General features: G+C 41.5%; 1 protein-coding gene and 1 non-coding gene across 6 annotated transcripts in view; both read left to right on the top strand.

Moving 5' to 3' along the window:
- chd4 (chromodomain helicase DNA binding protein 4) overlaps positions 1-9,996 on the top strand; it is a 47,763-nt gene extending 37,767 nt beyond the window's left edge. For 4 of the 5 annotated variants that reach the window (XM_016996903.2, XM_008119286.3, XM_016996901.2 and 1 more), the window contains 11 exons: positions 1,230-1,374; positions 2,428-2,593; positions 2,881-2,996; positions 3,870-3,996; positions 4,143-4,220; positions 4,314-4,451; positions 4,544-4,652; positions 5,282-5,414; positions 7,410-7,605; positions 9,153-9,331; positions 9,492-9,996. In XM_016996903.2, coding sequence (XP_016852392.1) covers positions 1,230-1,374; positions 2,428-2,593; positions 2,881-2,996; positions 3,870-3,996; positions 4,143-4,220; positions 4,314-4,451; positions 4,544-4,652; positions 5,282-5,414; positions 7,410-7,605; positions 9,153-9,331; positions 9,492-9,509 — 1,405 coding nt within the window. In that variant the 3' untranslated portion in view covers positions 9,510-9,996. The remainder of the gene's footprint in view (positions 1-1,229; positions 1,375-2,427; positions 2,594-2,880; positions 2,997-3,869; positions 3,997-4,142; positions 4,221-4,313; positions 4,452-4,543; positions 4,653-5,281; positions 5,415-7,409; positions 7,606-9,152; positions 9,332-9,491) is intronic. The other variant, XM_016996904.2, reaches the window with a different exon arrangement.
- LOC134297270 (small Cajal body-specific RNA 11) lies at positions 2,630-2,767 on the top strand. Its single transcript, XR_010003998.1, has one exon. It is a non-coding gene; the product is annotated as a small Cajal body-specific RNA 11 (non-coding RNA).
- Positions 9,997-12,855: the final 2,859 nt, after the last annotated feature.

The raw sequence follows: 12,855 nt of genomic DNA, 5'->3' as shown, positions 1-12,855 counted from the left end.
ATTTTTATTAAAAAGAACAATAAAAATCTATACCCAGGTATAATACATAAGCAAATGCAATATTTTTAACATCTATACAACAATTGGTTGTAACTATGCCTTTTCTTCCTCTCACTGATCTCATTGTAGTGACTTTGGGTTAGAGACAGATAATGTATTGTTATGTTCTTCCTTCCTATTATAATATTTTGCATTTCTTTCTTCTAGCATAATAGTCACTATTTAAAGATTCCATACAAAAATTCTGACAGTTGAATTATGAAGCCTTTTATAACAACAGTTCTCTTTCTTTTTACAACATTTAGAAATGGTTTCCAGTCTTTGATAAAGGGTGTGTTTGTGTGTTTTTCTTCGTTCATTTTATCAATTTGCACTATTAAAAAAACTTTTACAGTCCATTTTTCTATTGTTGGAAGGTATGACTTCTTCCAAAGTTGTGCATATTGCATTCGTGCTGCAGTTACCATGTAGTGCAGTACTTTGTAGTTCAGTAATTTTGTTTGTTTATTTGGCATTCCCAATAAAAAAGAATTCAGGCTCTAATTTTAGCTTTGATTTAAAAATTTCCTGTAAAGTTTTGTGCCTTGCCCCAGAATGAGTAGCTTTTAAAGTTCAGTGAGAAAAGATGACGGAGGGTTAACTTTTTAAGCCTATGGGAAAGGGAAGTGTAACATACAGGCAACAAACTACTATGGAAGAGAAATGACAGCACTTGACAAGCAGTGTCTGGAGAGAAAGTGATAAGAACTATGCCAGCCATAGTGGAATAATCGAACATAGTGCCTCTGAGGTTGTTACTGATCTACCCAAATGACTTATTTTCTAGGACTGTGAGACTGTTAAGAAATTTCAGCTAATATTGAGTAAATCAGTCTCATTTTTATGGGAAAGAAATCATAATAACAATTATAATCATATTTTTTTATTTCTTACCTGCTTCTCGTGGTTTGAGGCGGGTCATAGCAAATGTTCAAATTTCAAAAACCTTATTTCTTTCTGTACTAGTAATACACTCAATACAATACATTTGTTTTGAGCGGGGGACAATTATAACCAAGAGCCATTTCTAAAACTAATTCGGATATGTGAACATTGTGCTTACAGGCACTCATACACAGATTTCTTTGGCTGTCACAGAAAGGTAACTAATGTGATGGTGATGCTTCTACAAACTGGAAAAATGTAACTACCATGAAATTGGAATTCAGGCCCCCTGTTCCTTTCCACAGGGCCTATGTCTCCCTCTTCATGCGTCACTTGTGTGAACCAGGAGCAGATGGGGCAGAAACATTTGCTGATGGGGTCCCACGCGAGGGTCTATCACGGCAGCATGTCCTCACCCGGATAGGGGTCATGTCACTCATACGAAAAAAGGTAGGCACTTTTTAAAAAGCAACTTGTTACTTTATGAGGTTAAGGAAGTTTTTTCTTGTTTGCCCTCAGACCATTTCCAATTTAGAGTTGCAATATCACAATGTTTTCTTGACAAGATTGGTTCAGAGAGGATTTCTATGGCTGAGTGGGGATTTGAACCCCATTCTCCAGAGCAATGGCTCTCTTAGATGCTGGTTAAAAGTTTCTAGGTAATTGTTAATAAGTCACATGCAGTGTGATATAATGGTTTGAGCATTGGACCTCAACTCTGGAACCCTCTTTTTATTTATTTATTTATTTATTGCATTTATATACCGCTTTTCTCACCCCTGGGGGGACAACATAATGGCAAAAATTTAGTGCCAACCATACATGTGAAAATAGCAGATCAAATAATAAACAATAAAATGAACAACATAAGGTGTACTTATCGAACAACTCAAAAATAACAAAAATAGAAATATAAATATATAAATCAAACATTTAGGGCATATTTACGAATAGATCTAATATTAGTAAACAGTTAAAACATTAAATGTAACAAGGCCATTTATTTTTCTCCAGAATGGCCCCCTCCCTGCTATCCTTTCAACAGCAGGCTAAATCCTTTTTATTCAAGCAGGTTTTTAATGATTTTAATATCAAGTCAGAGGTGCTGAGGTTTTACCTATGAATTGGTTTTAAGGGTTTTACCTGTTGATTTTTAATATCATTAATATTTAATTTTATTTTAACGGTTGTATATTTTTAGGTTTTATATTGTACAGTATTGGTTTTATTGTGAGCTGCTTTGACTCTCTTTTAGAGAGAAAAAGTGGGGTATAAATGACAAAACCAACTCTGGAGACTTGGATTTGATTCCCTTCTTGGCCATCCATGGAAAGGTGACCTTGAGCAGGTCACAGACACTCTGTTTCAAAAGCGCATCATAGGGACAGCATTATGAAAGGCTTTTCCTTCCTGTTTCTGTATTAATCCAGAAATATCAAAATACTGTTTCATTGGTTCTGATTTTGAAGATTTAAGAACTTCAGCTTTGTAATTTCTGATTAGGTACAAGAGTTTGAACACGTGAATGGACGCTGGAGTATGCCAGAACTAGCGGAGATTGAGGAAAACAAGAAGTTGTTGCAACCCAGTTCTCCTTCCCCCAAAACCCCAACTCCCTCTACACCAGGAGACACGCAGCCTAACACACCTGCCCCTGTTCCCCCACTTGGTAAGGATCTTCAGTTTTTATACTTCTCAGAGAGCTCCGTCCAGCCTCCAATTCCCACCTCTCTTTCCAAAGCTTTGGAAGAGAGGGCTTGTGGCGGACGTAGATCAAATTGACTCTTACTTTAGGAGGGTTTCTCAGAGCTCTGAATTGCCCTCAAAGGCACAGGAGGACATATTTGTGGGACATTGGCTTGGTAAAGGGTTGTGCTAGAACATTGCTTTCTCTGGAGGTTTGGAATGAGGAGTTTATTTTAAAATGTATTTCTCTTTTCTTTGTGCCAATACTAGAAGAGGGTGTGAAAGCGGAAGACGTTCCTTGTACCAAGGATCTAGGAGATCAAACAGAAATTAAGAAGGAGATTAGTTCCAGTGCTATTACTGCTGAGAATGAAGTCCCAGCTGAGGTGAGGTTCACTCTTAGACCACATCTTTCTTTACAAAACCTGCAGGAGTTCTGCAATCAACAGGGGAATGCTTTCTCTGAGTCCTGTCCTGAACATAGGCTTGCTTGGTAAAGACAGGCTTATCAGTGGTTGCTTCCCTGGAATTCCCTTCTGTGGGAGGCTAACTCCATCAATGCTTTCCTTTCGCTGGCAGGCAAAGATTTTTTACTTAAGCAAACTTTTAATATGTCAGGAGCTTCTTCCTAATGTTCAGGTGGAATCTCCTTTCCTGTAATTTAAACCCATCACTCCCAGTCCTAGACTCCAGGGCAACAGAAAACAAGTCTGCTCCCTCTTCCTTAGGACATCCTTTGAAATATTTAAATAATTTGTAATTTCTTTCCAGGTAGGCTTCTTATTCCTGTGTGTGCTTTATTGTTTTTTTTTATTTCATTTGCTTTGAAAATAATTGATTCTGTTTTAAATCTGATTATTTTAATTGCCTTTATCAGAATTTGAATAACGAGAAACACAACTGTATTGAAACTTAATACTCATTAAAGCAGCAAATAGTGTTCAAGGATGAAGAAAGCCCTCAGTTCTTTTAGCTGACCTTGTGTATGGGGAGAGGGGTGTCTTTAGCGGTTGTTTTTTTTACTACTGCACTAAGTGACTCTTTGTGTATGTATGTGTATATATATTTGGGTCAACAACCAGCATTAAAACAAACAGTAAAATATAAGTAGGCACTAAATTACAATTATAAAAAGTAGAGTTCAGATACAATGTAGAGTAAGTTAAAAAGATTAAAATTTTGTATATTTGATTAACAGCGGTAAAAGCTTAGATACAGTTATATAACTAAATGACTAAGTTATCCTTCTCCACACATAGCAGGCCCCCCCTCCAACAGAGACTCCCTCACAGGAAGCTAAATCTCCTGTGAATGCTGCAGAAGTGGAAGAAAAGAAACCAGATGATCCACAAATAAAAGAGGAGCCTATGGAGACAGAAAGTAAAGGTGTGAATTGATATATGGTGTGCTTTAGTACTGGATGGGACCTGCAGAGCATGAGGTCTCTGGGACTGTCAAATCAACCTGCTTTGGGACTAAATTGGCTAATACTTGGCAAATTAGTTACCAATAAGAGTGTTTCTTTCTTGCAGCTGATATAGAGAAGGTTGAAGAGAAGGCCCCTGCAGAACCACCCACAGAGCCTCCAACTATAAACCTAGAAGAGAAGGGTAAGCACGTTAAGGCTTGTTTAATGTGTAGATGTAGTCCCTGCGGAGATTGCCTGATCAGCCTCACATAACCTGTATTATTCTTCTTTCTAGAAGAGAAGAAAGAGGATGAAAAGAAAGATGTGGTTATGCTCCAGAATGGAGAAACGCTCAAAGAGCCTACTGATGACCGGCACAAGAAGGCGCTGAAGCAGCGATTCATGTTCAATATTGCCGACGGTGGCTTCACTGGTAATAGTTGTTTAAGGATTATCTATTGCCTGGGAACTGTAGTTTATGCATGTGTGGAAAATACATTTTTGGACATGCTTTCCTCCTTGCAGAGTTGCATTCCCTGTGGCAAAATGAAGAGCGGGCAGCTACTGTTACTAAGAAGACCTATGAGATCTGGCACCGGCGTCATGACTACTGGCTCCTGGCAGGAATCATCAAGTATCCTTTTTCTAGAGCAGGCATGTCAAACGCATTTTCATCTAGGGCCACATCAGCCTTATGGTTGCCTTCAAATTGCCACTGAATCCATGGACAGAAAATCATCAATACAGAGGGCCAATTATATATTTTTTACATAGTGGTCGATTCTCTTTAGTTTTACTCAGTTTGGGTCCCCAGATGTTATTGAACGACAACTCTCATAACCTTTGGTAATCCACTATGCGGACTGAGGAGACTAGGAATTGTGACCCAACAGCACTTGTGGCTCTGAGGTTGGGGAAAGGGTATTTTAAAGTTGGGCATGATATCAGTAAGCCTTGTATCTAAATTCAAATTCCAACAGATTCTGCAGCAGTGACTTCTCTGGAAGTGGGGTATAATGAGGAGCACCAACATAGGAGAATGAGCAGTAGCAGACTACTTGTATTAAGGTCCACTTTGCAGATCTGGGGCAGAACTGATTCAGGGTTTGTGACTTACATCATTGCAAAAGATCTGAGGATGCAAATATGGAGATAGTTTTCTTCCATTGTTTTAAAATAAACACTCTTCTGAGTAGAAATAGGATCTCAATTACACTTTAAAGGACTTCCCAAGTTATTTTTTCTGACCTTAGCTAATTTTAGCCATGGTTATGCTCGGTGGCAAGATATCCAGAATGATCCTCGTTACGCCATTCTCAACGAACCTTTCAAAGGTGAAATGAACAGGGGCAACTTCCTGGAAATAAAAAACAAATTCTTGGCCAGACGGTTTAAGGTGAGCACCTGTTATTCCGATCTCACTAGTTGCAAGGTATTTAAACTGCTATTGAAAGCAGTTTCATTTTTCCTTCTGGACTTTCTGATAAATTAAGAGCTGTATTTTGCAGAACACGTGTGGATTGTGATGAGTGTACTAGCATATGGTATATTAAATAGTGATAGGACTAGAGCCAGATGTTGATATTGGAGTCCTGTGGATTCCAGTAACATGGTAGGTGTCCTATTATTGCAAAAAAGGCTTTTTAGCCTGATTTTATCCATGCAGGGTTTTGTATGCTCAAATACTGTTTCAGGATGTTTGAAAGAATTGTGTGAGGAAGGAATCTCTTCTGTCTATCAGATCTCTCACCAGATGACCACCCAGCCTCTGCTTAAAGACCTCCAGAGAAGGAGACTCCATTGCCCTCCAAGGCAGCATATTCCACTACCTAGCAGTTCTTACCAGCAGGAAGTTCTTTATAATGTTTAGGCGGAATCTGTTTCTTGCCATTTTAATTCATTGTGCTATTAGTGGTATTGAAATTGGGGATTAATTATCTAAATGTCTTGCTTTGCTGTCAGGCACTGTTTATCTTTTGATTCAAAGTGGTGGACTGCTGTTTATGCATAGATTAGGATACTTTGAGGTAGAATCATCTGAGACACAATTCCATATAGGAAAATAAGCAGAAATCACTTAATTCATTCAATATAGCTGAATGTATGCTTTATAGAACTTTGATAAATTGGTGTTACATGTCAAGCTGCTACTCCTATTGAGCAAGAAAATTTCAGAACTTGGGACAGGTGCAGAAAGGAGTAAGTAAATAAAGGGCTGGAGCAAGCACTCTGTGAAGTAAGAGCATGATGTTTGAAGCTGTTGAGCTTCAGAAAAGGGGGCAAGTAAATGCTACCATGACGGAAGCATGTGAAATTATGCTTTGACATGGGAAAGTGGTTGAGGAGACATTTTTCTTTGTTATTTGGGAATGTGATGTAAGCTACTGAAGTGAGAAATTTAAGACTGTTAAAGAAAGGAGGCATCTCAGACAGAGAAGCAGTAGGATTTGGTTCCACTAGAGTCAGTGCTTCCAAATTGGACAACTTTGAAAGGAGACCAAATATACTTGGACAAGCATGGTATCAATGATAGGTATATTTGTGCATTGATTTCAGCATTTGAGGCATTGCATGAGTGTGTACTGGTTGCTCGGGAAAAGAACTGGAAAGGTGTGAGTTTTCCAAACAATATTTGTATCCTTCCTCTTTCTCAGAACTCAAAACAACATGCATTGTTTTCTTTCACATGCATGTTGTTTTGAGTTCTGAGAAAGAGGAGGGATACAAATATTGTTTGGAAAACTCACACCTTTCCAGTTCTTTCATACGTCTTCATTCTCACAAATAGGAACCCCTGGTAGCACATTGGGTTAAACCTCATTGAATCTGGGGAGTGGGGTGAGCATTTGTCTGTCAGCTCCAACTTTCCATGCGGGGGACATGAGAGAAGCCTTCCACAGAAACATCCAGGTGTCCCCTGGGCAACGTCCTTGCAGACTGCCAATTCTCTTACATCAGAAGTGACTTACAATTTCTCAAGTCGCTCCTGACACACACAAAAACCAATAAAATATTCTCATAAATATGTGAGTTAGGTCAGGATAAAAAGAGTTTGTCTAGGAAGGTTAAGGCTCACGGCTGTGAGCATATGGATTTCCTATAGCCCAGCCACTGCACTGACTTGTACTCATGTAGTGTCCCAGAAGCATGTAGTTAACTGCTGCATTAACAGAATGATAGATTAGATAGATCTGATGTAATATGGACTTTCTGAGGTCTCTTGTACTTAACAAAGCATGTTGAAACGGGAACTAGAAGGTAGACACCCCAAATTATATGCATAGATCCATAAGAGGATCTGAAATTAGAAAAGGTCTTCTTTTGGTTGCAAAAGATCTTTGGTGCACCACAGGCAAGTGGTGAATGCACATGTTTCCATGCCCTTTTGCAGCTGCTGGAACAGGCATTGGTGATTGAAGAGCAGTTACGGAGAGCTGCGTATCTGAACATGTCAGAAGACCCCTCCCATCCTTCGATGGCCCTGAATACCCGTTTTGCAGAGGTGGAGTGCCTAGCTGAGAGCCACCAGCATCTGTCCAAGGAGTCTATGGCTGGCAACAAACCAGCGAATGCAGTGCTTCACAAAGGTGAGGAGTTACCAAAAGATCACACTGTGTTAGGGCAGACTTGTATTATATTGCCACTGGCCCCCTCCCCCCATCCCATCTCCCACCACCATGTTGTGCTTCATCCTTACTTAATGGATTTTTTTTTTTGCCATAGAGATAGCCAGACCTCAGTCTTTCACATAAGAAGATAGATCACATTGGGCCGTTGAAAGGGTAGGAACTAAAAAAACGGATTGAAGGAAGGTTTTCTAGGAAGGCTTATAGGAAGGAATTAGGTTGATAAGGAAAGTTGGAAGTTGGGGGAATGTTTTGAGGGTAACAAAGTTACCCTCAAAATGGTAGGACTAGGTGTTGAGAGGAAAGTTAAGGAAGTTGATTGAAGGAAGGGAAGGAGTAAGTTTTAGGGTAAAGGAAGGAAGAGGTTGATGGGAAAGTAAATTTAAGAAGGTAGCAAGAAAAAGTACCAGGTCCATGGATTATCAAGAGACCTATAGAAACACTGATTTATCCAACATATGTGAACTATTGGGACAGTCAATATGTCTCATCTTTCAACAATTTGAGACATTAACCAAAAGGTTGGACCATCTTTTTTGCAGCTGTGTCTTTAATAGAAAAGACCCCAACTGATAACTTGTGCACTTGGAACATAGGAAATGAAGAAGCTGCAAGCCATGCGGATAAAGACTGGTTAATGGGTGGAAACGAGAAGGGAATGGGAGGGGTGGAAGAGGGATTGAGATCTGTGGAAAATGGGGAGGGAGAGAAGAAGACTTTTATGGGGGGGGAGGGGGGTCAAACCACGAGGGACACTGAACTCTCTAAGGGGAGAAGACAATTGGGACTATTTTGGGTCACTGCAAAAGGAATCTTCTGATAACTTTTGAAGACATAAGAACACCAAAAGAGGTACTAACACAGGGATCATTACTACGTCATTGGGGAATTTACCTAAGAAGGGTCTTTCAGAACACAACTAACCGACTACTGATAGTGGGTTGGAAGACAAGCCCCCGAAACAGGAACATCCAACAGTCCCCAAAGATCCCTAGATCCTGCCTACTGGATTTTATGATTGGCCCAGACCCCCCACAAAATAGTCACATATGCATGAGGGTATAATGTGACCTGGTGGCACCACCATCATCACTATTGAATGAGCAAATTCGCTGCTTGTATCATTTTTTAGCATTCTAGTGCTAGCTGCCCTCCTCTTAAAGGAAGAGAAAAGTAAGTTCTGGACTTGCCTGTGAATTTCTGCTCTCTTCAGGGAAAGGAGGGCAATTCTTCCACATAACATGCATGGTGCCATTCAATTGCATAGCTTATCGTGCAAGGCAATGTTTGGGGAAGACGGTTCTCCAGGAAGCCTCCCCCGTTTTCTTTCTGCATACCCTGTTCTCTCTACATGTCACAATTTGGTAATTTGGGCCTAGGAGTATTGTCAGATCTAATATCCAGGAACTGAGGATGGGCAGCCCCTTCCTTTCGCAAGACTAGCTTCCCTCCTTCCCTAAAGGAGAACAGATTCACAGGTAAGTCCAGAATTTCCTCTTTTCTTCCAGTGCTGAAGCAGCTGGAGGAGTTGCTGAGCGACATGAAGGCCGATGTGACGCGGCTACCTGCCACAATTGCCCGCATTCCTCCAGTGGCTGTGCGCCTCCAGATGTCAGAGCGCAACATCCTCAGCCGCTTGGCAAACCGTAGCAGTGAACCTCCACCACCACCACCACCACCCCAGCAGGTAAGCACCTAGGTCTGCCTTTTCGCCCTTCCACTTCAACCCTTGCCATGAACTGGGGGGAGGGGGCCCATGGCGACCTCCCCAGCTGGGGTGGGAGGGTAGAGGGGAATCTGTGTGACCTGCATTGTACTCAGTGAGCGTTTTCTCTCCTCCATCCTAGGTGGCACAGCAGCAGTGAGATATTGGTCCAGCGCTGCCAACTCAGTGATACAGCTCAAGTGACATACGCTTCCTTGTTTGAATTTTGACCCCACTTCCCCCCTGCCTGGCACTCCTGTTCAGATGGCGTCGTCTCTGCATGGGGGATGGCTGGAGAGAAGAGGAAGTACAATCTTCCATACGTTGCCAGTTGCACTTGGATTGCCCTTGGGTGACAGGAGACATTGGATGGACTCTGTATATAGTGACTGGAGACTGCAGCGCCACATCTGTTACACAGACCTGGCTGCAGGGTTCACCACCATGGCCCACACTTCCTTGATTTTAATTTTATTTTGAGTTCATTTAACCAGGACAAGTGCAAGCAAAAGTCAGGACAGACACAGCTACCTCCATCAAGATCCTTTTAATACAAAAAAACTGACTGGACTTGTCCTCTGAAACAGCTGGAAAAAAAGACAAAAAAATCTTGATAACATTGAAAATAAAGGTTTCCTTGTATTTTATTCGCCTCTGTCAAACTATTTGGGGGAATCAAGAGGTATTTTTACAGTGTTGGGTGCCTTCTAGCCTGGCAACCACCTAAGCAGCAGCCAGGCTTTGCTTTGAGCTTAAAATGATCAGCTCTCAGGTGTTTTGTGAGGATTATCAAATGATAACTCCAGTTTGATTTGGATTTATGAGATTAATCATCAAAAGGGATAATCAAATATATTTTGTTTTTTCCCATAAAAGCTTTTTTTGCGCTCACACAAGCAGAAGGGTATCAAACTATGGGAGGAAGCACCAGTTGCTGACTGTACTCTAGGCTCAGCTGTGTTTTTTGCCATAAATCATCCTCAGAGTTACTGTTGTCAGAAGTGGGAAAAGTTTGCAGGAACCTCTTCCAAACTTAGCATAATGGTAAAGTTGATTTTTTGGAGCCCCCAATGGCGCAGCAGGTTAAACCGCTGAACTTGCTGACAAACAGGACAGTAGTTCAAATTTGGGGAGCGGGGTGGGCTTCTGCTGTTAGCCCCAGCTTCTGCCAACATAGCCATTTAAAAACATGCAAATGTGAGGAGATCGATAGCTACCACTCTATGCAGTCATGCCGGCCACATGACCTTGGAGGTGTCTACGGATAATGCTGTCTCTTCAGCTTAGAAATGGAGATGAGCACCAACCCCCAGAGTCAAGACAACTAGACTTAATGATGGGGGAAAACCTTTACCTTTACTAGAGTTGATTTATAGGTACATGTATTTAGCTACTTGCTGCAATGCTTTTGTTTTCAGAATGGTATTGTGTCAACCTATAAAATCTTAAAGCGAATATCTTGGATAATAAGGGATTAAGGAAAAGCCTATTAAACATCAAATAAGGTTATGATTTTACAAGTTAAGCACCAAAATATCATGTTGTACAATAAATTTGATAGAAAAAGTAGTTCAATATGCAGTAATGTTATGTTGTAATTACTGTATTCATGAATTTAGCACCATAATATCATGATATATTGAAAACATTGACTACAAAAATGGCTTGGATAATCCAGAAACTTGGATAAGTGAGACTCTACTGTATAGATAGGTAAAGGTAAAGGTTTTCTCCTGACGTTAAGTTCAGTCGTGACCGACTCTGGGTTTGGTGCTCATCTCCATTTCTAAGCCGAAGAGCCGGCGTTGTCCATAGACACCTCCGAGGTCATGTGGCCGGCATGACTGCATGGAGCACCATTACCTTCCCGCCGGGGCGGTACCTATTGATCTACTCACATTGGCATGTTTTCGAAGTGCTAGGTTGGCAGGAGCTGGGGCTAACAGCGGGCGCTCATTCCGCTCCCGGGATTTGAACCTGGCACCTTTTGGTCTGCAAGTTCAGCAGCTCAGTGCTTTAACGCACTGTGCCACCATACACACAGTATAAATTGTCAAAAGCCTTCATGGCTGGAATCACTGGGTTGCTGTGAGTTTTCTAGACTGTATGGCCATGTTTCAGAAGCATTCTCTCCTGATGTTTCACCCACATCTATGGCAGACATCCTCATAGGTTTTGAGGTTTGTTGGAAACCAGTCAAGTGAGGTTTATATATCTGTGGAATGGCCAGGATGGAAGAAAAAACTCTTCGTCTGTTTACGACAGGCATGGGCAAACTTGGGCCCTTCAGAGGTTTTGGACTTCAACTCCCACAATCGCTAACAGTTTACTGGCTGTTAGGCATTGTGGAAGTTGAAGTCCAAAACCCCTGGAGGGCCCAAGTTGCCCATGCCTGGTTTAAGGCAACTATGAATGGGTTGTTGTATGTTTTCCGGGCTGTATGGCCATGTTCTAGAAGTATTCTGACGTTTCGCCCACATCTATGGCAGGCATCCTCAGAGGTTGTGAGGTCATATAACATACAACAAGCCTGTGGTCCCGACCATGAAAGCCTTCGACAATGCAACTGTGAATGTTGCAATTGATCACCTTGATTAGCATTGAATAGCCTTTCAGCTTCAAAGTCTGACTGATTTCTACCTGAGGAAAGCCTTTGTTAAGAGGTGATTAGCTGGCCGTGATTGTTTGCTGTCTGGAATTTCCCTGTTTTTGAGTGTTCTTTATTTGCTGTCCTACTTTTAGAGTTTTTAAATACTGGTAGTCAGATTTTGTTCATTTTCATGGTTTCCTCCTTTCTCTTGAAATTGTCCACATGCTTGTGGATTTCAATAGCTTCTCTGTGTCACCTGACATGGTGGTTGTTCGAGTGGTCCAGCATTTCTGTGTTTTCAAATAATATGCTGCATCCAGGTTGGTTCATCAAGTGCTCTTCTCTGGCTGAGTTAGTCTGCAGTGCCTTTCATGTTCCTTGATTCGTGTTCTTACCGTACATCAAGGGAACCACTGACCACATAGGGAAGCTGATGAAGAAACACAGCCTACAAACTACAGACCCACTAAGAAAATCCAACAAATGCTACGTTCAGAGTTTGGAGTAGTTTAGTTAAGAGTAGGCAAAGCAATGCATATCACTTTAAATCCTATACAGAATTCTGAGGCTTGTAGTTCAAGCCAACTTAACAGTTCGAATGTGAGTAGATCAATAGGTACAGCTCCGGCGGAAAGGTAACGGCACTCCATGCAGTCATGCCGGCCACATGACCTTGGAGGTGTCTACGGATAACGCCGGCTCTTCGGTTTAGAAATGGAGATGAGCACCAACCCGAACACGACTGGACTTAACGTCAGGGGAAACCTTTACCTTTACCTTTTAGTTCAGCGAAAGGCACTTGCTCCTTCCTAAACTACAAGCCCCAGGATTCTCCAGGAGGGAACCCCAGGATTTAAAGTGAAACGCACGCTCTTTAACCTACTCCGGGCGCAGAAGCGTATCACTTGCCGTCCAA

Source organism: Anolis carolinensis, chromosome 2, assembly GCF_035594765.1.
Source record: "Anolis carolinensis isolate JA03-04 chromosome 2, rAnoCar3.1.pri, whole genome shotgun sequence".
Taxonomy (NCBI): Eukaryota; Metazoa; Chordata; class Lepidosauria; order Squamata; family Dactyloidae; genus Anolis; species Anolis carolinensis.
Note: the sequence above shows the minus strand (reverse complement) of the source record. Positions and strands in the feature narration are given on the sequence as shown.